The 22,757-nt window shown below is 47.4% G+C and overlaps 1 protein-coding gene across 1 annotated transcript in view; it reads right to left on the reverse strand.

The window, feature by feature from the left end:
• Nucleotides 1–22,757, reverse strand: part of LOC115158033 (inaD-like protein) — a gene marked incomplete in the record, with an annotated part of 141,832 nt that overhangs the window by 4,383 nt on the left and 114,692 nt on the right. The window contains 16 exon segments of the mRNA XM_029706495.1: nt 1,440–1,563; nt 1,906–2,009; nt 5,679–5,783; nt 5,871–5,993; nt 6,099–6,136; nt 6,295–6,427; nt 6,780–6,866; nt 7,817–7,964; nt 8,452–8,645; nt 9,358–9,441; nt 12,643–12,752; nt 13,012–13,147; nt 13,391–13,468; nt 13,827–13,925; nt 14,136–14,258; nt 14,675–14,747. Of these exon segments, the coding sequence (XP_029562355.1) occupies nt 1,440–1,563; nt 1,906–2,009; nt 5,679–5,783; nt 5,871–5,993; nt 6,099–6,136; nt 6,295–6,427; nt 6,780–6,866; nt 7,817–7,964; nt 8,452–8,645; nt 9,358–9,441; nt 12,643–12,752; nt 13,012–13,147; nt 13,391–13,468; nt 13,827–13,925; nt 14,136–14,258; nt 14,675–14,747 (1,759 nt within the window).

The following is a 22,757-nucleotide window of genomic DNA, read 5'->3' on the forward strand; positions in this document are numbered from 1 at the left end:
AAATCTTTCCAGCATCAGTTAGTCACTAACGCTCTAGATAACATGTAAACAGCCTAACCAGCTCTGCTATGGCGAGTAAACTGGTCAGAGTGAGGTGTTCTCTCATTTGTGTCTGGTCAACTTTAGGTAGTTAGCTTGGGTTGACTGGCGCTGTGAGGAACGCTCGGATCAACCCTACTCCTCCGCCAGAGCGTCCAGTGTCAATAGCGCAGTGTGCGCTCAGAACACCTCGGAGAGAGTGAAAGACACTGAATTTACGAACCCAGAGCGCACTCTGACACAATGGAGGCAATTAAGGAGCGCACCCTTAGTTCTCAATCAAATGTAATTGACTTCGATCAAATGGGCAGACAAGTTCCCATTCAGATGTCAAAATGTTTGCGAGGGTTTATCTAAATGTTCCCTGGTTCGATTTTAGCTCATCTCACTCTGGCTAGCATTAGTTGTTGATGTGCATATAACTGAGGGAGCGAGCCTACCTTTTCATGGTTGTTTGATCAAGAGGACTGTAAAGTTTCCAAACGCAAGAGGACTCCCATGGTATTTACATACTTGCAGAAATCCATTCAGGTGTATTTTGTGGCTTTTGGCAAACGCGTTCTAATGATCTAAAGTCACGCTGTTGCTACTGTAAATGTAAATAAATGATGACAGGTCCGTGTGGCAAACGGTCATTTGCGTAAAGGCCTACTGTAGCTCTGATTGGCTATGGCGCACCGGTCCTGGACATGACAGATGTTTTTATTAGGTTTTATTTACTGCAGTGTCTATTTATTGTCCAAACGCATGGCCGCATTCCCAATCTATGTTGCGATAGAATTTTCACAAATGCCTTACTATAAGTCATTCCCAAACATTCTATGAATGTATGAAAACGTGAAAATGACCATATAAGTGCTCGCTTCTCAGTGGTTTTAATAAGATTTCATGTTGCTAAAACGCTGGCAGTTCTACTTTGACTTCCTATTTTAGAAGTAATCACTGATCTGTTTTTGAATGTGTTTAAATGTAAAATGTATACTTGTGGGGACTAGATTAATCCACAAGAATAGTAAAAGAAAAATGTTTGGACCAACTGGGGACATTTTTAGTCCCCAGTTGCTATTTCTAGGGGGTTTAGGGTTAAGGTTAGAATTAGTGTTAGTTAGGGTTAGAATTAGGTTTAGGAGCTAGAGTTATTTTTAGGGTTAGTTTAGGGTTAAGGTTAGGTTTTGGGGTTAAGGTTAGGAAAAATAGGATTTTGAATGGGACTGAATTGTGTGTCCCCACAAGGTTAGTCAGTATTATATGTTTGTGTGTAAATGTGTGTGTATGTGGTGAAGGAGCATCTGCTGCCATCTGGTGTCCCAAAGGGGAACTAAAAACACAATCTGCCCTATGGCAAGCTAAGCCACATCACCCTGCAGGCACGTGTGATGGTGCAAAGTGGAGTTCGCTACCTTGCTGAAGACAGTCTTGATGTAGATGGGCAGGTCTCCATGAGGGCTTCCGAAGCCCCCTACGATGCTGAAGCCCAGGCCGTCAGAACCCTTCTCAAGAGAGATATTCTTGGGCTTGGGGGCCCTGCAGAGACATGAAGGAACCAGAGGTTTAGGACTAGGAGGCACTGGGCCTTTTATTAAACAGGTCAAGGATCAGCTTTACCATTACCTAATCCTAATCTTAAGCATAAGGGGAGAAAACACAAAACTGACCCCAAATCAGTGTCTAGAAGTAAATCTGTCCTACTTGCTCAAACAATGGGATCCATTATTTTTACTCTTCTTTTAACTGAATGTCTTTAATTTTGTGTTATTGTACAGATCTAGGGTCAGCTTACCCTCCCCTAATCCAAACCTTAACCACTAGGAGAGAACGCAAAAATGACCTTAGATCAGTGTCTAGGAGCAACTTAGTCCTACTCACTCTGGCTCCCCTGGCTGTGTGTCTGGGCTGTTGGGAAGGCTGGTGCTAGTGGACATACTCTCCACCTGACTGGCTATGGCACTGATGTTGGTGTCGGCGATCACCTGCAACACACACAAATTAGTATGCACAAATGACAGGAGACAAAACAATTCAGGTGTTAAGTTTTTACATTAGAATTCACAGGGTATAATCTGTGTGCGCTTGTGTGTGGGTGTGTGCGCTATAGACGAGGATGAGTCTCAGGTTACATGTGATGTGGGTTTCAAATGGAATAGAATTAATTTTTAGTTTTTATGTACCATATATGGCTCCTGGTTCAAAGTCTTGGTTCAATGTCACAGAGAGCCACACAAAGCATAATGTGGTTATCATTGATCATTTTCCCCTTTCCCCAACTTTGGCAAGGAAAACAGGTTTGTTAGGTTTTAGTTCTCTCTTTTAATTAATGAAATAGTCAGTCAGCCAACTACGGCGGGCGACGACGTTCGGTCAGCATCCGTTCATTTCCATATTTAAATCAAGCGGGAGGCAATTAAAAATATGAAAACAACAACAAACAAAGGCTAATTAACGGACGACTAGTTGGCTGTGCGCACTAGCGGTTCTGGGGGGGGGGGGCAGTGCCCCTGTGACAACAATTTTGGACCCCCTTGTGGCCCCCCTAAATGTGGAGTACGAAATAATTTTGACACACATTTTTGCTATCGTTCTTTTTTTACATCCGTTATTAGACAGTGGCAACGATGATGATTATGAACATGGTCTTTTGCCTGCTAATGCCTGCAAGGCAGTGAAGAAAACGATACGACAACAATAACGTCTAATGTAACTGGCCCCTCTAACAGTACAACTGGCCCCAGCTTGGCCCCGCCAGTTGAAATGGTCTAGAACCGCCACTGGCTGTGCGAGGGAACATCAGTGGAACGCTCCCCAGCCGTCGCCTGCTCTAATCTTACTGACACCTTTCTGGAGAAAAAGAGAGGGAGAGAGAGAAAGGGGAAGGAGTGAGAAAGAGTGAGGGACAGCGAGAGATAGAAACAGAGCAAACTAGAAAGAGAGAGAGAGGGAGAGATCGAGTCAGACACTGAGTGAGAAAGAGATGTGTGGAGGGAGGGGGTTAGTAGTCAACAGTAATTGCTGGGTGTCCTGGGTGGTGTGTGTGTGTGTGTGTGTGTGTGTGTGTGTGTGTGTGTGTCGGTGGGGTGTAATCAGCGCTATGCAGCAGGGCTAGCCCAGTCTAACAGTCCAGTGCTGAGGCTCCTGGAGCTGGACTGATAAAGCTGCATTAGCATAAAGGCCTGGGATTATCTGGCCCAGTGCTCCAAACTGCCAGCCGGCTGCACGGAGCTGATAACCACACAGTGCATGGGCGGGTGTGCGCACACACGGCAGTATTTTCTACTGCGCACACATACGGTACATAGAGAATGTATGTGCATACACACTCACACACCCATTGATAAATGCATACACATCATGGTCAAATAAAATTAAACAACTTATATTTGGAAAATGTATATCTTTTTACATATCTGTAAATAAAATGGCATCATTGTGCCTTATTAGGGAATATGTATTTGATGGATGTAAAAATTGGGTGATGGGTGTCATTACGTTTGAAAACTGACACCTTATTTGGCCATATAAAGATGAGTAGTGGGGTGGGGTGTTAGTGTGTGGACATATTTGTGTGTGGACCAGAAGTCCCCACAAGAATAGTAAACCAACAAAGATTTGACCAACTGGGGACATTTTGTTAGTCCCCATGAGGTCAAATACTATTTCTAGGGGGTTTAGAGGTTCAAATTAATGTAAGGTTTAGAATTAGGTCTAGGGTTAGGAGCTAGGGTTAGGAGCTAGGGTTAGGAGCTAGGGTTAGGAGCTAGGGCAAGAGTATGGGTTAGGGTTTAGGGAAAATAGGATTTTGAATGGGACTGAATTGCGTGTCCCCGCAAGGTTAGCTCTACAAGACTGTGTATTTATGTACGTCTACAGGTACCGGCCAGTTTATTAGGTACAGCCATCTAGTACCGGGTCGGATCCCTTTACACCGCCTGAATTCTTCAGGGCATGGATTCTACAAAGTATCGGAAACTTTCTTTGCTCAATTGGTATCAAGGGACCTAACGTGTGCCAGGAAAACATTCCCCACACCAGTACACCTCTACCACCAGCCTCTACCAGACAGGATGGGTCCATGGACACATGCTGCTTACGGCAAATCCTGACTCTGCCATCAGCATGACGCAATAGGAACCGGGATGCGTGGGACCAGGCAATGTTTTTCCACTCCTCAGTTGTCCAGTGTTGGTGATACCGGGCCCAATAGAGCCACTTCTTCTTGTTTGTAGCTGATAGGAGTGGAACCCGGTGTGGTCGTCTGCTGCAATTTTTTTTATTTAACCTTTATTTAACTAGGCAAGTCAGTTAAGAATAAATTCTTATTTACAATGACGACACTGGGCATTGTACGCCGCCCTATGGGACTCCCAATCACGGTCGGATGTGATGCAGCCTGGATTCGAACCAGGGACTGCAGTGATGCCTCTTGCACTGAGATGCAGTGCCTTAGACTACTGCGCCACTCGGGAGCCCTAAATAGCCCATCCTTGACAAGGACCAACGAGTTGTGCTTTCCGAGATGTCATTCTGCACATGACTGTTGTGCAGCACAGTTCTTTTTCTGTTTGTTAGCCTGTTAGCTTGCACGATTCTTGCCATTCTCTTTCAACCTCTCTCATCAACAAGTTGTTTTCATACACAGGACTGCCACTGACTGGATGTTTTTTGTTTGTCGCACCATTCTCGGGCCAAACCCTAGACACGTTTGTGCGAGAAAAGCCCAGAAGTCCAGCTGTTTCTGAGATACTGGAACCGGTGCACTTAGCATCGACGATCATACCACGCTTACGTCGTACACACCCCAGCCGCGCCCGTGCACAAATTGATTTTGCCCCCCCCCCCCCACACAACAAACGCGATCACGACACGCAGGTTAAAATATCAAAACAAACTCTGAACGAATTACATTAACTTGGGGACAGGTCGAAAAGCATTAAACATGTATGGCAATTTACCTAGCTAGCTTGCACTTGCTAGCTAATTTGTCCTGGGATATAACCATTGAGTTGTTATTTTACCTGAAATGCACAAGGTCCTCTAATCCGACAATTAATCCACACATAAAACGGTCAACCGAATCGTTTCTAGTCATCTCTCCTCCTTCCAGGCCTTTTCTTCTCTTGACTTTATATTGCGATTGGCAACTTTCATAAATTAGGTGCATTACCGCCACTGACCTCGTTCGTTTGTCAGTCACCCACGTGGGTATAACCAATGAGGAGATGGCACAAGGGTACCTGCTTCTATAAACCAATGAGGAGATAGGAGACGCAGGACTTGCAGTGCGATCTGCATCAGAAATAGAACTGACTTCTATTTTAGCCTTTGGCAACGCAGACGCTCGTTGACGCTCGCGAGCAGTGTGGGTGCAATAACTGAATAACATAGATTTCTACATTTATTTTGCAACGCTCACACACGCGACGCGAGTGGTGTCGTCAGCCTGTAACTCTCAAATAAACAGTAACTGAATGCCTCGATGCCTACAAGCCTGCTTTATATAGCAAGCCACTGCCACGTGACTCACTGTTGGTAGGAGAAATCAATTTTCGTGAATGGGGTGGTGTACCTAATAAACTGTCCAGTGAGTGTACGTGTGTGTATGAGTTCCATGTGCATGCTTGCAGTGTGTGTGTGTGTTTTTCTACCTGGAGAATGATGCTGCCGTAGGCATTCTTCAGCATGGTGACCACATCCCCATGAGACAGGCCATCCAGAGACTGAGCGTTGATACTCACGATCCTGTCTCCTACCTGGAGGACAAAAAACACACACCATGGTGAGAGATTATAGACAGTAAGGGGATCGTAACACACTGACACACACACTGACACACGCACCTTGAGCCTATGTGTCTTGGCTGCCACCCCGTTGGCCTGGATCATAGCCACGAAGATGGGGATATCCCCAAGAGGACTGCCCTTCCCCCCAGCTATACTGATCCCCAGCGCATCAGTAGGACCCTGAGAGAGAGGGAAGGAGAAGGGTGATTGGTCTGGTTGGTGACTCATCTTCTGATGATCACAGCAATCACTATGAGCCGAACAGAAGAGGAGTGCTCCATTTACCCGCGTGATCTCCACAGTGCGCACACCCATCTCTGCTCCTATAACACAGAGAGAGGGACAGACGGGCATTACACAGGGAACTGACTGGTATCCAATCCCGGTCCTCAGAGCTCAGCACTCCAAAAGACCAAAAGTGCAGTACCAACGTTCAGTCGGAGAGGCTAGGTTCCAATCCAGGAGAGCAAAGTGGTCCTACCTGCACTCTTTGATGAGGTCATGCTCTCCGTCACGGGCTTCCTGGCGTTGTTGAGGAGCTGAGAGGTGGAGGGGGTGGAGTTTAGCGGGGGGTGGGGCGTGGCGATTGTGCTGTTGGCAATTACGTGGCTCATCTGTTGGAGGGAGAGAGGGAGGGGAAACAGAGCTGTGATCCAGTCAGGAGAAAAAAACACACTGAGGCATGCTGTCCGGTGGCAGCGAGTTGGTTTTGGGCAAGGTGAGTGAGTCACTGACACACAGTTTGACACCAGAACGAGTCTGGTAAACGTCCAGCAGGCGGCCATTTTGGCTCCCATGCATGAGATAAATGGAGCGAGGAGGAGAGACAGTGGGTATTAATGACACAGCAGCCAGGGTGAGTCAGTGTGACTGAGCTTCTGCATGCAAGCTCCCAGGCAGCAGGGGTGAGAATGGCCGCACACACTCCCCTCCGGCGAGATCACGCACACACACACACACACACACCTGGCTTCCCTGGGAGGTGTGTCTGGAAGAGATCCAGGAGGCAGCCTTCAGTCGGCCCAGCTCTAGGAGCACCATCCCCCTGGCGCACTGCAGAGGCACAGGTAACGCAACAGCAACAGCACGTCACCACCAGAGCAGAGCAGCTAGGGACTAGGCCTTACAGAGTCTACATCCACGTCCTAGTTCACTACTGGAAGATGCAGCCTGCTGGGATCTCCACTACAGAGGACAGGGCACGCGCTTCAAATCGTACAGGGTCTCCACTTCACACGCCGCGTCCCAAAATGGTACCGTATTCCCTACATGGTGCACTATATAGGGAATAGGGGTGCCATTTGGTACGCAGCCATAGTGCAATACTAAGACAACAATACAACCCATTTATGCCCAACTGCAGCCAGGATACCCACTCCAGGTCATAGACGGAAGCAAGAAGTTGAATACTACTATATACTTTGGTAAGGGCGCTGGCAAAGGTATACACCACTGTAGCAACTGTCCACAAAGCACCCACTTTAAAAGGACTCCACAAAGTGCTCAACTGTAGCCAGAACCACCACTCCAGAAGGCCTCGCCGCTGCAGCTAAAAGCACATCACTTCTGAACAGCACTGCAGCCTCTGACAATAACAGTACCAACGGTGACCCCTTGTGGTAGAAGGAAGGAGAGTTTGGCGGTTACGGACAGGCTGGGTATTGTCTTGGTCTGTGACGGTGAGAGGGATGTTTGTTTGTGTTATTTTGAGGCAAGTATTAGCTGTTGTTATGGGTTTTAGTTGGACTACTGTAGTTATTTGTGTTGTCTATGACTACCGTTGTTCTTGTTTTTGTCTGTGACTGCGGCTGGGGTTTATTTCATCTGCAATTGCACAGTATTTTTTTGGTCTATAATGGCAGTTTTGTGTGTGGGTTGGGTACATCAAGTCTATGTCTACAAGTCTATGTCTACAAGTCTATGTCTACAAGTCTATGTCTACAAGTCTATGTGGTTGTTTGTTGGTGTGACGTTGAGCCTATAGGTCTGGCCCCTCCCCTTACCTTGAGAATGGCGGCCACCGTCTCCTGCGAGGCCTGCCTCATGTCATCTCCGTCGACAGAGAGGATCTGGTCCCCCTGCATCAGTCGGCCGTCCAGCTCGGCGGCGCCCCCTTTCACCACGTCCGAGATGAACACCCCCGTGCCGTTCCTACAGTGCACGCAGACCAACAGCCATTTGAACAGGTGCCGGGCCAATGTATTGCAAAAGAATTCCAACAAACATTTTCCAGCTTTCAAATCCATCTGACATTGTAAGCCTGAGAAAATGCTGGTTAACCCTTCGTTGCCGTTTGATGGAGATCCTGTAGCTAACAAGCAAGAAGAGAGTGCGAACGGCTCCAGCAGTTCCTCCTTACACGTCTTGCTAGTTAACATTAAACTTCCTGATTGGGGTGAAACTCCTGCAGCGGAGACACAAGGAAGTTGCATCCAAACTCTCCACCCTCCTCCCAAAGCGTGCATTTGCATGAATCCCGTCATGGATTTAAAAGCTTCGGATTGGTGTAAGCATTGGCTTGAGGGAGTTTCCACCACTGTTAAATCTAAGACGGGGAGTGTGCAAATGAGGTAGTGCACACTTTGTGAGAAATCAGGAGAGTGTGGACGCAGCCCGTGTGTCAGAGTAGCAACTGTACCTCTTGCCGACGATACTGAGGCCCAGGCCGCGGCCGGCCTTCTTCTGCAGTTCCACACTGAACACGTCCAGGTTCTCCTCGTCGCGGTACTGCGCCTCGTCCCGTAGCACCGTCAGACGCACCTTGGCCGGGGTCTGCCGCAGGGCTGTGATGGCGTCCTCGTGGGCCGCGCTACGCAGGTCCACGCCATTCACCTGGATGGGCATACACATACACATGTACACTGATGTAACTCTGTTTCTCTGGTCGGAGTTCTCCCACCTATATATAGTATTTACCTGCTATTTATAAACTTTAAAAAAATAAAAATTGCACATCAAATAACCTAACAATTAAGAAAAAAGTACTCAGCCACTATTGTTTAACTCAGCGGGTTTTGTCTGGCAAATAGCCTACACAAATGGGATGCAACATTCAAGGTCCATTTTATTAAATCAAATGAAATCCAACTTGAGACTCCCCTGAAGTCCTCCTTTTTTTGTGTGCAAATGTTTTCACCCACGGCCTGCGGGTCCAGCAGTTTTCTATTCGGAGTAGTGCCAACCCAATGACTTTTTGGAGGGTTACTGTCAAAATGATTTATAAAAAAAGAAATCGATGACAGGAGCACGGGCCCCCAGAGCTCGTGGTCCCTCCCCGCCTTGCAGGGGCTGCCCAGTACGCCAGACCACACGCCGTCACTCACTCAACTACTCCTTTATCCCAGTGAAAGCCAGTAGAGGGAGACATTGTCTTAGTTTAGGGCTCTGGGGAGCATGACACTACCATGTGCATTGATGTAAAAGGTGCAGTGAGGTCTGTGATTATTCTATTTTCCTCTCTGTTGGACAGCTAACAGACTTGTTAGACAAGGTGTGACGAAGGGAGATAGAAATAGAGAGAAAGAGGAGAGAGAGAGAGACTAACCTCCAGGATCTGATCTCCAGCCCAGAGTCGACCATCGCGTGCCGCCGCCCCCTCCTCATATACCTCATGGATCACTATGGCATCCTAGATAGAGACAGAGAGACAGAGAGAGAGAGAGAGAGAGAGAGAGAGAGAGAATAGGGGGGTGGGGTAGAGAGGCAGAGAAGAGGGGATATGACATTTGGACTGCTTATGGTGACTATTAGACCCAGCCACTCACACCTGCCTAAACCGCTCTCATTTACAGCACTTTCAAACATCAGCAATCTATATGAACCCTCAACTGCGATTCTTGAGAGAGAGAGAGAGAGAGAGAGAGAGAGAGAGAGCTCCACCCACAAAACATTCATAGAAAAACAGCAGCTTGAATTTCGCAAAAACATAGGAAGACTTCCACTTCTACTGCCAACTGAAAAAAGGCCATGCACATTCTGGGTGCAACCAATCCAACAAAGGTTCATACAAGCAGAGAGCATTTATGGAGAACTGTCCCTGACCAGAGTGAACCCTTAATAAAACGGGCCCAAAAACACAACATTGAAATGAAGACCAAATTTAGACTGCTGGAGGAGAATAATAAGAAAACCTACATCAACTATTGGGGAAGTGAGGTTGAAGGTCAGAGAAAGATAGAATGCGATTGAACACTGGAAGGAGACTTCACTTTAAGGCCTTTCCACACTGCATGTCGGATTCAGTCTTTTACGGTTATTACGTCACGCTGTGCGATGTTGACACATTTAAATCTTGATATCAACCTGGCCAAATCGTACGATTTGCTTTAGTTTTGTCGTCACATTTTGCGATTGGCTTGCGGGACTACGGCAGCCGACGTAGGCTGCGCCAACTGCAGCGGTGTGTTTGATCTGCGCATGTGCCGACACCAGCAGCGCAAGCCTCTCTCTATAATTATGCGCGAGTGAAGTGAGTTCAGAAACACTGAAAGAATGAATCTTTCTTAATAGTTGTCACATACAAACGTTGTCTTGTTAGACAAGGTGTGACGAAAGAAAATAAATAAAAAACACGTTTATATTGATTTTCTGCATTCATCAAGGTAGCTTGATTTCAGATGTGTCATGTAACCAAGATTAACAGGGGATTCATTCTTGCAAAGCATGTAAATGTTAAAATCAAACTATTACGGTATATGAATCATACTATTCACAATAGGCAAATCGTATTATTTTGTATGCATACTCAGTGCCGGCCATGTTCCTATTGGTCAGCCACCGGGATCGGCTCGTAACACCAGCAACACTACACGATAAAGCAGCGTTTCCCAAACTCGGTCCTGGGGACCCCAAGGGGTGCACGTTTTGGTTTTTGCCCTAACACTACACAGCTGATTCAAATGATTAAAGCTTGATGATTAGTTGATTATATGAATCAGCTGAGTTTGGGAAAGATTTCTGACACTGTCAGAACTTTGTCGGAGCCTACGAAGGCCAGTATCCCGGAGTCGCCTCCTCACCATTGACGTTGAGACTGGTGTTTTGCGGGTACTATTTAATGAAGCTGCCAGTTGAGGACTTGTGAAGCGTCTGTTTCTCAAACAAGACACTCTAATGTACTTGTCCTCTTGCTCAGTTGTGCACCGGGGCCTCCCACTCATTTCTATTCTGGTTAGAGACAGTTTGCGCTGTTCTGTGAAGGGAGTAGTACACAGCGTTGTACGAAATCTTCAGTTTCTTGGCAATATCTTGCATGGAATAGCCTTCATTTCTCAGAACAAGAATAGACTGACGAGTTTCAGAAGAAAGTGCTTCGTTTCTGGCCATTTTGAGCCGTTTCCAGCTACAATAGTCATTTACAACAGTAACAATGTCTACACTGCATTTCTGATGCATTTTCTGTTATTTTAATGGACAAAAAATTTGCTTTTCTATCAAAAACAAGGACATTTCTAAGTGGCCCCAAACTTTTGAACGGTAGTGTCTTTGCACACAGTATTCCAGATAGTAGCTCATATCCCGCCTAAGGTCTTATTCGGGATAAGCTGTTTACATGCATCTTTGACATCCATGAATAAACAGAATATTCCAAATTTAAGAATATGGGTTAAATGGAATAGTAACTGAAATATGGACACTGACTGTAGGCCTATAACATGTAACATAATATATTAATAACTCCTGCAGAATTATGTATTTCTTGCAGTAAAATTACAGAACAAATGTTAATTTTGTCTCAGGAACAGGAGTGGAGAAATAGGATTTCTTTCTTTCAGCATCTCTTGAGAATTTGCGAATGCACGTGTAATGTGTTATCTTTGCACTGTTATGCAAGCGGACAGTATTTCAACCACATAAAATATCAGCCCGGTCTCATAGACTAGACGTAACATAGTAAACGTAAATCAGAGCCTCAGAAATTAGTATGATTTGAAGGGTTTGGTATGGTTTCATAAGACTACCGGTTCTGACTGACAATATATACAAATATGTTTTTCTCTTTAGTATTATAGCTACGAATCTTATTGTTGTTGCTTTCATAAAAAATAATTGTGTATCACTTCGGCAACATTGACCATGTCATTCATGCCATTAAAGCATATTTAGAAAGAGGAGAGGAGAGAGAAAGAGAAAGAGAAAGAGAAAGAGAAAGAGAAAGAGAAAGAGAAAGAGAAAGAGAGAGAGAGAGAGAGAGAGAGAGAGAGAGAGAGAGAGAGAGAGAGAGAGAGAGAGAGAGAGAGAGAGAGAGAGAGAGAGAGAGAGAGAGAGAGAGAGAGAGAAAATCAAAGCTAGGCTATATGACTAACTGGACTGAAAGCCTCTGGAAAGATCAGTCGAAACAAAGTGAATGCTTCTCTCAATGCTCGTCCTTGGGCAACACGGCTACAGAACATTCAATTAAATAGCAGGCGACTCCTTTGTTCTGCGGTGGCCTGAGGCTGCTGCTGTGTGTTCTGAGAAGACTAAGGAGAATGGCAGCGAGCGAGAAAGAGAAAGAGAGAGAGAGCGAGAGAGAGAGAGAGAGAGAGAGAGAGAGAGAGAGAAAGAGAGAGCTAGACCACTCTCTGCAGTGTGTCTCTCACCTCTGGCTGAGACGGAGACAACGCGCTGTAACTTCAAAATAAACCGAACAGAGATCGACAACAATAGACTGGGTAAACAGCAAATCAATTAAAAGTTGACGCTTTATTTGAATAAAGGCAGACCTTGGCTCGTGTCATGCCGTTTCATTAGCCCATATCAAATTCCAATGTCAAGCTGACGTCCGTCTCGGTGACATAGAAACCAGTTCACATAACCAGTCACATACCCCTGAGTAGAGTGATCTTACCAGCTGTGTATCTTTGCCCCCTACGATGCTGAGGCCAAGGCCAGAGCGACCCTTGGCGATCTCTATGACTACCTCTTGGCCTGGAACGATAGGACACGTGGCTGGGTCAACTGGAGAGAGGAAAGATGGAGAGAGATTCTGTAATAAAACGTTACGGCAAACAGAGTTGCTATTTTTGTTGGACGGCGTCATATTTCTAAGGAATTTAAAACAGATGTTGATTTACAACGTGTTGCACAGAGAATTGAATAGAGAAATGAATATTATACAGTTGAGTAAAAGACTCAGGCCTGTACTGTGAATGGACTGCTAGTTGTGAGTGTGACTCCAGGGAGGAGGTGGTTAGGAGGGCTAGAGGGGGGTCCATACCTTTGCTGCAGTACTCAAAGTCTGGACCAGTGCAGGAGGAGGGCAGGGAGGCGACAGGGGATACCAGCACTCCGTCCACAGCGCTCACCATTGGCACCTTACTGGAACTCTGCGAGACCTTGGACAGGCTGGCAGTCTACGCAGAACACAAATCGGAGTCAATATTTGACCAGATCTTTGCCCAGAAAACGAGTTGTGAATAACTGAATAATGCATTTTACTGTTCAATTTTAAACATGAGTTGTCTGATACTATGAGCTCGTTCTGCTTCACTCTCCCTTCCCCACAGAGTGCAGTCCAGTGCCCTACATGCAGTGCTGTGGAATGCCCTACATTGCCTCGTGTATAATAGGTTACCCAAATCCACTGTCATGCTCACCTGCTCCAGGAGGGCCTTGGCATCCGGCACAGGCACGCTCTCCGAAGACTCAGCCCCCTTCTCAGAGGCCTTGAGCTTCTGCAGAGAGCACACAGAAGTACATGAATGAATACACACACGCACACACACACACACACTAGGTCACAGGATTGAATTGAGTAATGCCCTATGTCTCTATGCATATAAGTTATGCCTGGAAAACTTCAAACAGGAAAGTATATTTCGATAGGGGTGATGAAGTGTCTGCCTGGTGTTCATTCTTGACTTTTAAGTTGCTCAACTAATTCAGAACTGAGAAACCAAGTCAGTAAACAAGTCAATAAACAAGTCAGTAAAAATAGTCAGCTGCAAAAGTCTGCACACTGAGGCTCACGGAGCTGGACGAGACGTGTAGGGTGCAAAGAGGAAGTGTCACGGGGGCTTCCTGTCAGCTGACCTTGGAGGCGGTCTCTCCCTCTCGGAGGCTCTTGAGTGTTGCTTCTCTGGAGATGAGCTCCGTAGCTGTGCTCCCACTGGATCCGACACTGGACTGCCCCTGTGTGTGTGTGTGTGTGTGTCAGTGGTGTGTGAGAGAGGTCCGAGCCACAGAATGAACACTTCGAAAACTTTTTTGCAACAGAAAACAAGCATTTCTTTTTGGACCAGGTCCAGGTACTACCTTCCTGTTCCCGTCCGCTTTCTTACGTGTGGTGCCTAATTAACACGACCCAGGACAGGTAACAATGTGGGGAGTGGAGCCTCTTACCTTGCTGATGGAGATGGAGGCCTCCAGGGGTCCCCTGAGGACCAGGCTCTCTGGAGGTTGGGCCTTCTCTGTGGGGGCCAAGGCTGATACCGCTGCTGCTGCTGGTGGTGTGGGGGGATGAGCCTGGGACAATGATAATCATAATGATGATGATGGTGGTGATTATGATGGTGATGATACATGGGGAAAAAACACATTAAAAAGTAGAAAGTTGTCAACTGCACTGTCATTTCTTCCAATTGAGTAAGAGTCCATATCTTCAGATAAGTGCACACAAATAAAAACGTGCATGTTTTGGATAGGAAGGCTCCATTTTGGACCAAGAGCCAACGATTTCAGTTCGATGTCAGTTGTTGTTCTGTTGCTTTTGGAAGTGCGTGTGTGTTCAGGCCCAAGCATATGCTATCACATAACGTCATGGCTAGTGCCACGCTCTCTCAGCTTTTGGATGACCACACAGCCATAAGTGTGTGTGTGTGTGTGTGTGTGTGTGTGTGTGTGTGTGTGTGTGTGTGTGTGAGTGAGAGAATAGGACTCACCTCAGTGGAGGAGAGGACAGAAGGAGGAGTTGGGAAGGGGGGAACGGCCATCTGGTTGATAGCATCTTCGTTCCTATAGGGCGAGAGAGAGAGAGAGAGGGGGGAGAGAGAGAGAGAGAGAGGGAGAGGGGGGAGAGAGAATTGATTGAAATTGTATTAGCAGTAATCAATGGTGTGGAGAGTGTGAGGTGAAGACCGCTGCATTGGAAGGGATGCCAAGGTTAATGGGAGCGTCTCCTCCTGTGTACCAGAGTGTGGTATTAGCACGGACTATGTGTGTGTGTGCGCGTGTGTGTGGTGCTTGGTCAGGACAGCAGAGAGAGACATCAGGTATAAAGCTGATTAAGGACATCATTTCCATTAATCAAGATCAATATCCCCCTGACCTTAGGGAAACGTATAAAGGAAGCTCAATGGGAAAGGAAGCTAGGGTCCTATTCATTATTCATACTGTAGCAAAGAAAAAAAACAGAAGACTTTCTTATTGGACGTTTGGTTAGTTCTTCCCCGTTTCAGTCCGTTTTTCTTCCATTCTGCGCCTAGTGAATACGACTCCGGCACACACAGCTGGCCACAGGCCCAGTTCAAAATGGACAACTTGAATGATGACTAAAGTGCCAGTTAGAGGAGTTCAAAATGTGTACGCATCCGCACAGCCGTGTTCTAGAACGTTGGGACTGTTGGCTTTTATACCTTCTCAGAATCTCAGCGTGGCTCGAGCAATTCAAATCCAAATGAATAGAAGCCGCTTAGGCTGGGAAATTTGGTTGGTAATTTTGGGGAGGTGCACGGTTGGGACGGTGGTCTCAGAGCCGCGTAGATACAGTATGTCACAATGGACCGCCACCTCTGCAACTGTGGACACCGAATTAGCATTTAGACATGTTGGACTACATGCTTATACATATCCAATCCTTTCAGATTTACAGAAGTGCCTGGGGGAGGGGGGGGGGGGGTTGAGGTTGTGATTATGGTAACATCTGCAGGGGACAAATGGAAGCTAGGATGGAGATAGCCAGAGTAATGCTCGGTTTGGGATTGAGAGGGCCAACCAGGCTAGATATGAATCATCTCTCACATCAGGCGATTTTGGACTCAACGGCTGCGATAGCGCCACCTGAGCCCAACACAACCCCCGTACAACACGCATGCTCAACACGGCATGGTCAGAGTAGACTTTATGCTCACTCTTACTCTGAAGAGAATGGTCTCCATTGAAAACAATGGCTTGACACAAATTGGTGTAATAATCCGTTTAGGGTAGACGTATTCAACCCATCTATATTGATAACGATTACCCTGTATCGGTTACCAATAGCAAAGATAATTAGTTGAGGAAGTTCTATAATTACGGTCAATGTGCTATGAAATTCAAGTCAGTCACTTCAGGGGGGGGGGAAAAAAGAAAAGAAAATCGGCAACACAAATATGTATCCCTCCACAGGCCAGCGTTCTCCAGTTGTTTTACGTCTTCCTTTCCTCACCGCCTACAATGGACCTATTTTGCATATCTTTTGTCTTTCCTTTTGTTCAAACCTCTTTCATTCCCTCTCCGTTTGTGCGGTAACGGAATCCCCCGGCGGCAGCTGACGAAGCCAGTCATTGATGTGCTCTCGGGGGGGAAAAAAGGCTCCACCGCTGCAGCCAGTGCATGTGGATCCCACTGCTGTCACCAGTCCGCGCACTTTTCAAAGACAGCTGTTGAAATTGTGTGCACACGTGGAACAGCAAACAAGGGAAACAAAACAGTTAGGTGACGCGTTTGTTCACGCCACCTCTGGGGACTACAGCGAGACGAGGACACGGAAAATATCAAAGCCGACAGATATGACAGAGCCCCCCCCAGGTGAGTGCCGGAGAGACACGGAATGAGGGAGGAGAAGACGAGTCAACAATCACTCCCTATTGTATGCAAATGGCTCCGAGTGGATACGACAATAAGCATTCAGGTTACTAATGGTCTGCAGATGGCAGAGGAGACGCCTTCATGGATTCGCGAGACATACGCAAAAAGCCCACGGGGTAATTGACATGAGTTGCTTGATTTATTAACTTTTCTACGTAGTCTAACCATCTGTGTCTTCGTGTGTATTTATGGTAATAGAAACTAACGGGGTAAAGTAAAAAGAGAGACAGCCAGTTCCAATTTGCTCCGTACCCCTTCACCATGGCCCTATGTCTGTAAGGTGGAAGCAATGTGGTGGACGATCAACCTCCTACACTGCTTATACCCATGCAGAGCATTAAGAACGGCAACAATGTAGGGATTAGGGCCAACGGGGAGGGAGCGAAATAGGGCCAGCAGGTGCTACGGACTGTTGAGAGGTAAAAGTGGTTCACCATGTGCAGCAGAAGAGAGTGAGTGCAGGCATTTCTTCCGGTGTCGTCCTATAGGATAGTTCCTTCTGTCGTGTGATAGGGTCACTGGAGGCAGCGTCAAAGAGGTCATCAACTGTCAGTCTAATGGGTGGTTCAGTATGCATAGGTTAGAGACCCACTGAGATAAAGAAGAGGATGATGAGGATACTTGTCTTTGGACCTTCTCTTGACCGCTGTTCTAGTCCCTTTAATTTCTCTACCGTCCTCTCATCTCCTCTCTTGTAATCTCCCCTTCTATCTGGTTTCAGTCAAAACCGGTGGGGGTGCGCTCATAAATCTGTCCCGGGGTATATCTTCACTTTGTCCTCTCCGCTCTTAGAAAAGACAGATGGTCAGACACAGCCAAGAAAAGCAGGAGCTTCTGGCTTCTCAAATCCACAAGGAGGGTCCTCAGCTAGCCCAGAACAGCAGTCAGTGAGGATATCCCGTTATCCTTCCTGTTCAACCCTCAAGTGGTTGTGTGGTGGTTCCCCTGCTTCAGGTGTACAGGTACCCTCCTCTCTCCCTACTCCCTTCTTTCACCGTCTTCGCCACCCTCTATCCCTCTCCCCGCTCTCTCTCGATACTCCAGTCTTTCCTTCGCCTCTCTCACGCCATTTATCTACCTCCCTCTCCCCCACTCTTTTCCTCCCTCTCTCCACTGTTATGCTCTACGCCCAGTAAGTGACCCTTTTCCAATTACAGTTAATGCTTTTGTCCCCTCTCCCACCAAGGGTTGTAGGGACAGTGGGAATTTATGAATGAATCAATCAATCAATCAATCAATCAATCAATCAATCACTGTTTCTTGTGTTGCCTTATCCCCACACATCCCTGTTCTCCCACAACTAAAATGAGAAAATGTGGCCCATCCATGGTAAGCTGACAAAGTCGTAGAACGTGTTGCGTAAACGAACACGCTCACTGGCGTCACAGCACTAACTCACTCCAATGCGAGGCTGGGTAAGCGAACGGGCGCTGGGCGGGCTGACACTTTACCATTTGCGTTCCTAGTCGGACCTTTTTCTTCCTGTCTGCAGCCTGGCCGGCGCCAGCTGATGTTTCCATGGCGACATGGCTACGAGGCGCCCTATCCTTTCGACGTCCCACCGCTCATTGCCAAACGAACTTTGACTCAATATAGCATTTTTCGAGCCACCCCTCCCACCAACCTTTTTAAGGAGTGTGTCACCAAACCCCTGAGCACGTACTGACCTATTCTGCTCCTACTGTGAATTGGCTGCAAATCTAATCACAGCTACTGTGAAACCTGGATTTTCCCCCAGACAAACGGAGGAAAACAAAACGCTGAATGCTGGACAGCAGAGTGCACACGACCAGTGGGATAGAAAAAAGTGAATTTCAATAAATCTGAAAACCAGACATCTGACGAGGCTGGAAAATCCCTATGAACTTAATTGTGTATGTTTGTGTGTGTATGCGCATGCGCATGCATCCGTGTGATTCATTGAGATCTGTGTCCACTCTCCTCATGTTTATGACAGATCAACATTGTTCAGGGACACTGAAGGACAAAGTCCTCTAAATGTCAACAGTATGACCAAGCAATCCCTTCCTGTTCGCTCTACCTCGGTAACTTGAGCTCTTGCACTTGAGACCTGGGTGGGTCTGACAGCGACAATATGTCTGCATCCCAAATGGCACCCTATTTACTTCCGTTTATGAATGATGGAGGCCACTGTGTTCTTGGGGACCTTCAATGCAGCAGAATCTTTTTGGTACGCTTCCCCAGATCTGTGCCTTGACACAATCCTGTCCAATCAATTGAATTTACCACAGGTGGACTCCAATCAAGTTGTAGAAACATCTCAAGGATGGTCAATGGAAACAGGATGCACCCTCAATTTCAATTCCGAGTCTCATAGAAAAGGGTCTGAATAGTTATGTAAATTAGGTCATTCTGTTTTTTATTTTTAATACATTTGTAAACATTTCTAAAAACCTGTTTTTGTTTCGTCATTATGGGGTATTGTGCGTAGATTGAGGAGGACATTTTTTATATAATCCATTTTAGAATAAGACTGTAACGTAACAAAATGTTGAAAAAGTCAAGGGGTCTGAATATTTTCCGAAGGCACTATGTCAATCTGCTCCAAACCTCTCGCAGACCCTCCAGTCTGCTTAGCAGCATGCCGCTGCCTTCGGTTTCCACGACTTGTGACATGGGACCAGCGCTGATCGAAACACTCTTACTGCTGTTCTCTGTCTACTCCACGACAGGATGGAGGAGAAGCAGATGGAGACGACTTCCTTGGCAGGCAAGTTCCAGGTAGCACGGGCCATTCGGATAGGGACAGATGACAAGGCAGGGAAACATCCATTAGCCCCGAGCAGAGTCCTAGCATAGGAGTGGAGAATGAGAAAATTCCCATTTGCGTTTTCCCCATAAGTTTGTGCATAATTGAGATTTGTTTGCTAAGCATAACTGAGTGGGGCTCCCGGGTGGCGCAGCGGTCTAAGGCACTGCATCTCAGTGCTAGCGGCGTCATTACAGACCCTGGTTCGATTCCAGGCTGTACCACAGCCGGCTGTGATTGGGAGTCCCATAGGGCGGCGCACAACTGGCCCAGGGTCGTCCGGGTTTGGCCGGGTTAGGCCATCATTGTAAATAAGAATTTGTTCTTAACTGACTTGCCTGGTTAAATAAAGGTTAAATAAAGGTTACACAAATAGTCCTCCGCTAGCAAACAATCACCGAATTGGAACTCCGGAGTGTCAACACATATGGAATAGGGTGTCATTTGAGACACGGACTTATCTTAGAGTAAAACCCATTATTTGACTCTACCATTGGCACGAGACGCATAACTTAACAGACGCGGCTGAAAGCTGCGCCGATAACCACAAGCTCAAAATGACAGCACTGCCGTGTTCCATGAAGTGTCATCATGGACGTGTCAATTCCGTGGAATACAAAAGGACACCTTAAACACTGATTCCGTGCTTGCTATACATGACGTTTTAGGTGTCAGCCAAAGAGGCTGACTAGCGGCCAGACACCTCAACAGAGAACCGATGCATAAATCAGCATGTTGTTATCTTTTCCGCAGCCTTTTCCCCGTCAGCAGCTCAGAAATAATGGCTGTGCTGCTCACTGATGCCATGTCTGTCGTTCACATTTTGACAGCCGTCATAATGGCCTGCTTATGCACTCTTCCCTTGGCCCGTATTCACAACGCGTCGCAGAGTGTGGATCACGTTTGCCTTTTAAAGCATATTGAATAAAATGACAGACAGGGGGGACCAGCACTCCTACTCTGAGATTCTTTATGGATATGGGCCCTAGACGCCATCCTAGGCCTCCCTCTCTCCCTTCAGTATGTTTTAATATGTGTGGAGAACACAGGTGATTGGGCTCCGGCCCACTGTGTTCAATTACAGGGACTTAAGGATGGCAGGAAGCGGCGCGTGGCATGGGGAGGAAATTAAGTGCTGCGTCGCCGTCGTGCTCTGTGTGCTCCTCGCTCCCCAGAGAGATGATTAGGCACTAGACAGGCAGCAGTGACAGGGGTGGGGGGGGGGATATGAAACATGTAAAGAGAGGGATGGAGAAAGAGTTTGCAACAGCGATTAAGACAAGAGAGAAGGTTTGAGAGCGGGAGACGGCTATGGTGAGAGGGAGGAAGAAAGACAGGTAAAGTGAGAGAGCAAAAAGAAATAGCGGGAGGTAGAGTGTGAGGTAGAGTGGGAAAGGTAAAGTGTGAGGTAGAGCGGGAGAGAGGGAGCGGCAGAGCGTGAGGTAGAGTGGGAGAGGTAGAGCGTGAGGTAGAGAGGGAGCGGCAGAGCGTGAGGTAGAGCGGGAGAGGTAGAGCGTGAGGTAGAGCGGGAGCGGCAGAGCGTGAGGTAGAGCGGGAGCGGCAGAGCGTGAGGTAGAGAGGGAGCGGCAGAGCGTGAGGTAGAGAGGGAGCGGCAGAGCGTGAGGTAGAGAGGGAGCGGCAGAGCGTGAGGTAGAGCGGGAGCGGCAGAGCGTGAGGTAGAGCGGGAGCGGCAGAGCGTGAGGTAGAGCGGGAGCGGCAGAGCGTGAGGTAGAGCGAGCGGCAGAGCGTGAGGTAGAGCGGGAGCGGCAGAGCGTGAGGTAGAGCGGGAGCGGCAGAGCGTGAGGTAGAGCGGGAGCGGCAGAGCGTGAGGTAGAGCGGGAGCGGCAGAGCGTGAGGTAGAGAGGGAGCGGCAGAGCGTGAGGTAGAGCGGGAGAGAGGGAGCGGCAGAGCGTGAGGTAGAGCGGGAGAGACGGAGCAGCAGAGTGTGAGGTAGAGCGGTAGAGTGAGGTACAGCGGGAGAGAGAGGTACAGTGAGGTACAGCGGGAGAGAGGGAGCGGTAGAGCGTGAGGTACAGCGGGAGAGAGGGAGCGGTAGAGTGTGAGGTACAGCGGGAGAGAGGGAGCGGTAGAGTGTGAGGTACAGCGGGAGAGAGGGAGCGGTAGAGTGTGAGGTACAGCGGGAGAGAGGGAGCGGTAGAGTGTGAGGTACAGCGGGAGAGAGGGAGCGGTAGAGTGTGAGGTACAGCGGGAGATAGAGCGGGAGAGTGTGAGTGGTAGAGTGGGAGAGAAGGAGAGAGGGAGCAGGAGAGAAGGAGAGAGGGAGCAGTAGAGGTGGAGAGAAGGAGAGAGGGAGCAGTAGAGTGGGAGAGAAGGAGCGGTAGAGCAAGAAATAATGAGTAATAAGACTGAACCGAGCGAGTGCAGTCAGTTGCTGCGTCTCAAATGTCACCCTATTCCCTATATGGAGCCCTGTGGACCCTGGTCAAAAGTAGTGCACTATATAGAACATAGGGTGCTATTTAGGATGTAGAAGGTCAGTGGCTGGCTTCATAGCTGGTGTTTGAGTGGATGGTATTGAAGCCCAGTTAATGAGACTCCACTTCTCCCTCTCTCCTTTCCTCATTCTCTCCGCCTCCCTCATCCTCTCCCTACCTCCCTCCCACATGATCCGATAAGACACAAATCCCCAAAATTACACAGAGGTTGTTGTCGTCGTGCGTGGGGTTCATTTGCCTTCCTTGGGTAATGGTGGCCATAGACGACGGGGAGCGATGGTGCCACCAGCCTAATGGTCTTGTCAGAGCGTAACATATGCATTCTGTCAACGTTGGCTGAGGGAGAAAATAGCCTTCAAATGTTAAAATGGTTCTAAGAACGTCCCACTGAAGGTTACAATATCTTATTTCTATAGAGCGGAGGGGTATTTGGCACGACTGCGGAGGAGGAAAAGAAGTACAACTGTCCTCTAGTACTGTTCGCCCCCCGTATTCGACAGCTTGTACACTGAGAAAGGATGGTACCAAAATAGCATCCCTTTGCTAACTCGCTCAAAGGGAGCATAAACAGCGGTTGTGGAGTAAAATGTAGGCATTCTCCCTCCTCCATTTAATTCAAATGATTACTCAACATACAGGTACCTCAGATTTGTAAGCAGAAACAATTGGGGTGTAATTTTTTACCTCAGCTAACTGCCTCAAAACGATCGCATTTCGATCCCCCTTGTAACCCTTGCCGCTGCAGTAAAGGTTATCGTCAATAGAATTACACGTTTATTTCAAGAGAAAGCAATTTATCTTAGATTTTTTTTTGGTCCATTGAGCCATGCCTCCATTTAGAGAGCAATGTACATATAAAACATCACGTGTTCAGTACTTTTGTGTTGTACAACGGTACGTCGGAGTGACTTCCAATTGTCCTCCAGCTGCGTCACAAGGCGTCTTGTTAAG

The sequence above is a fragment of the Salmo trutta genome, chromosome 22 (assembly GCF_901001165.1).
Source record: "Salmo trutta chromosome 22, fSalTru1.1, whole genome shotgun sequence".
NCBI lineage: Eukaryota > Metazoa > Chordata > Actinopteri > Salmoniformes > Salmonidae > Salmo > Salmo trutta.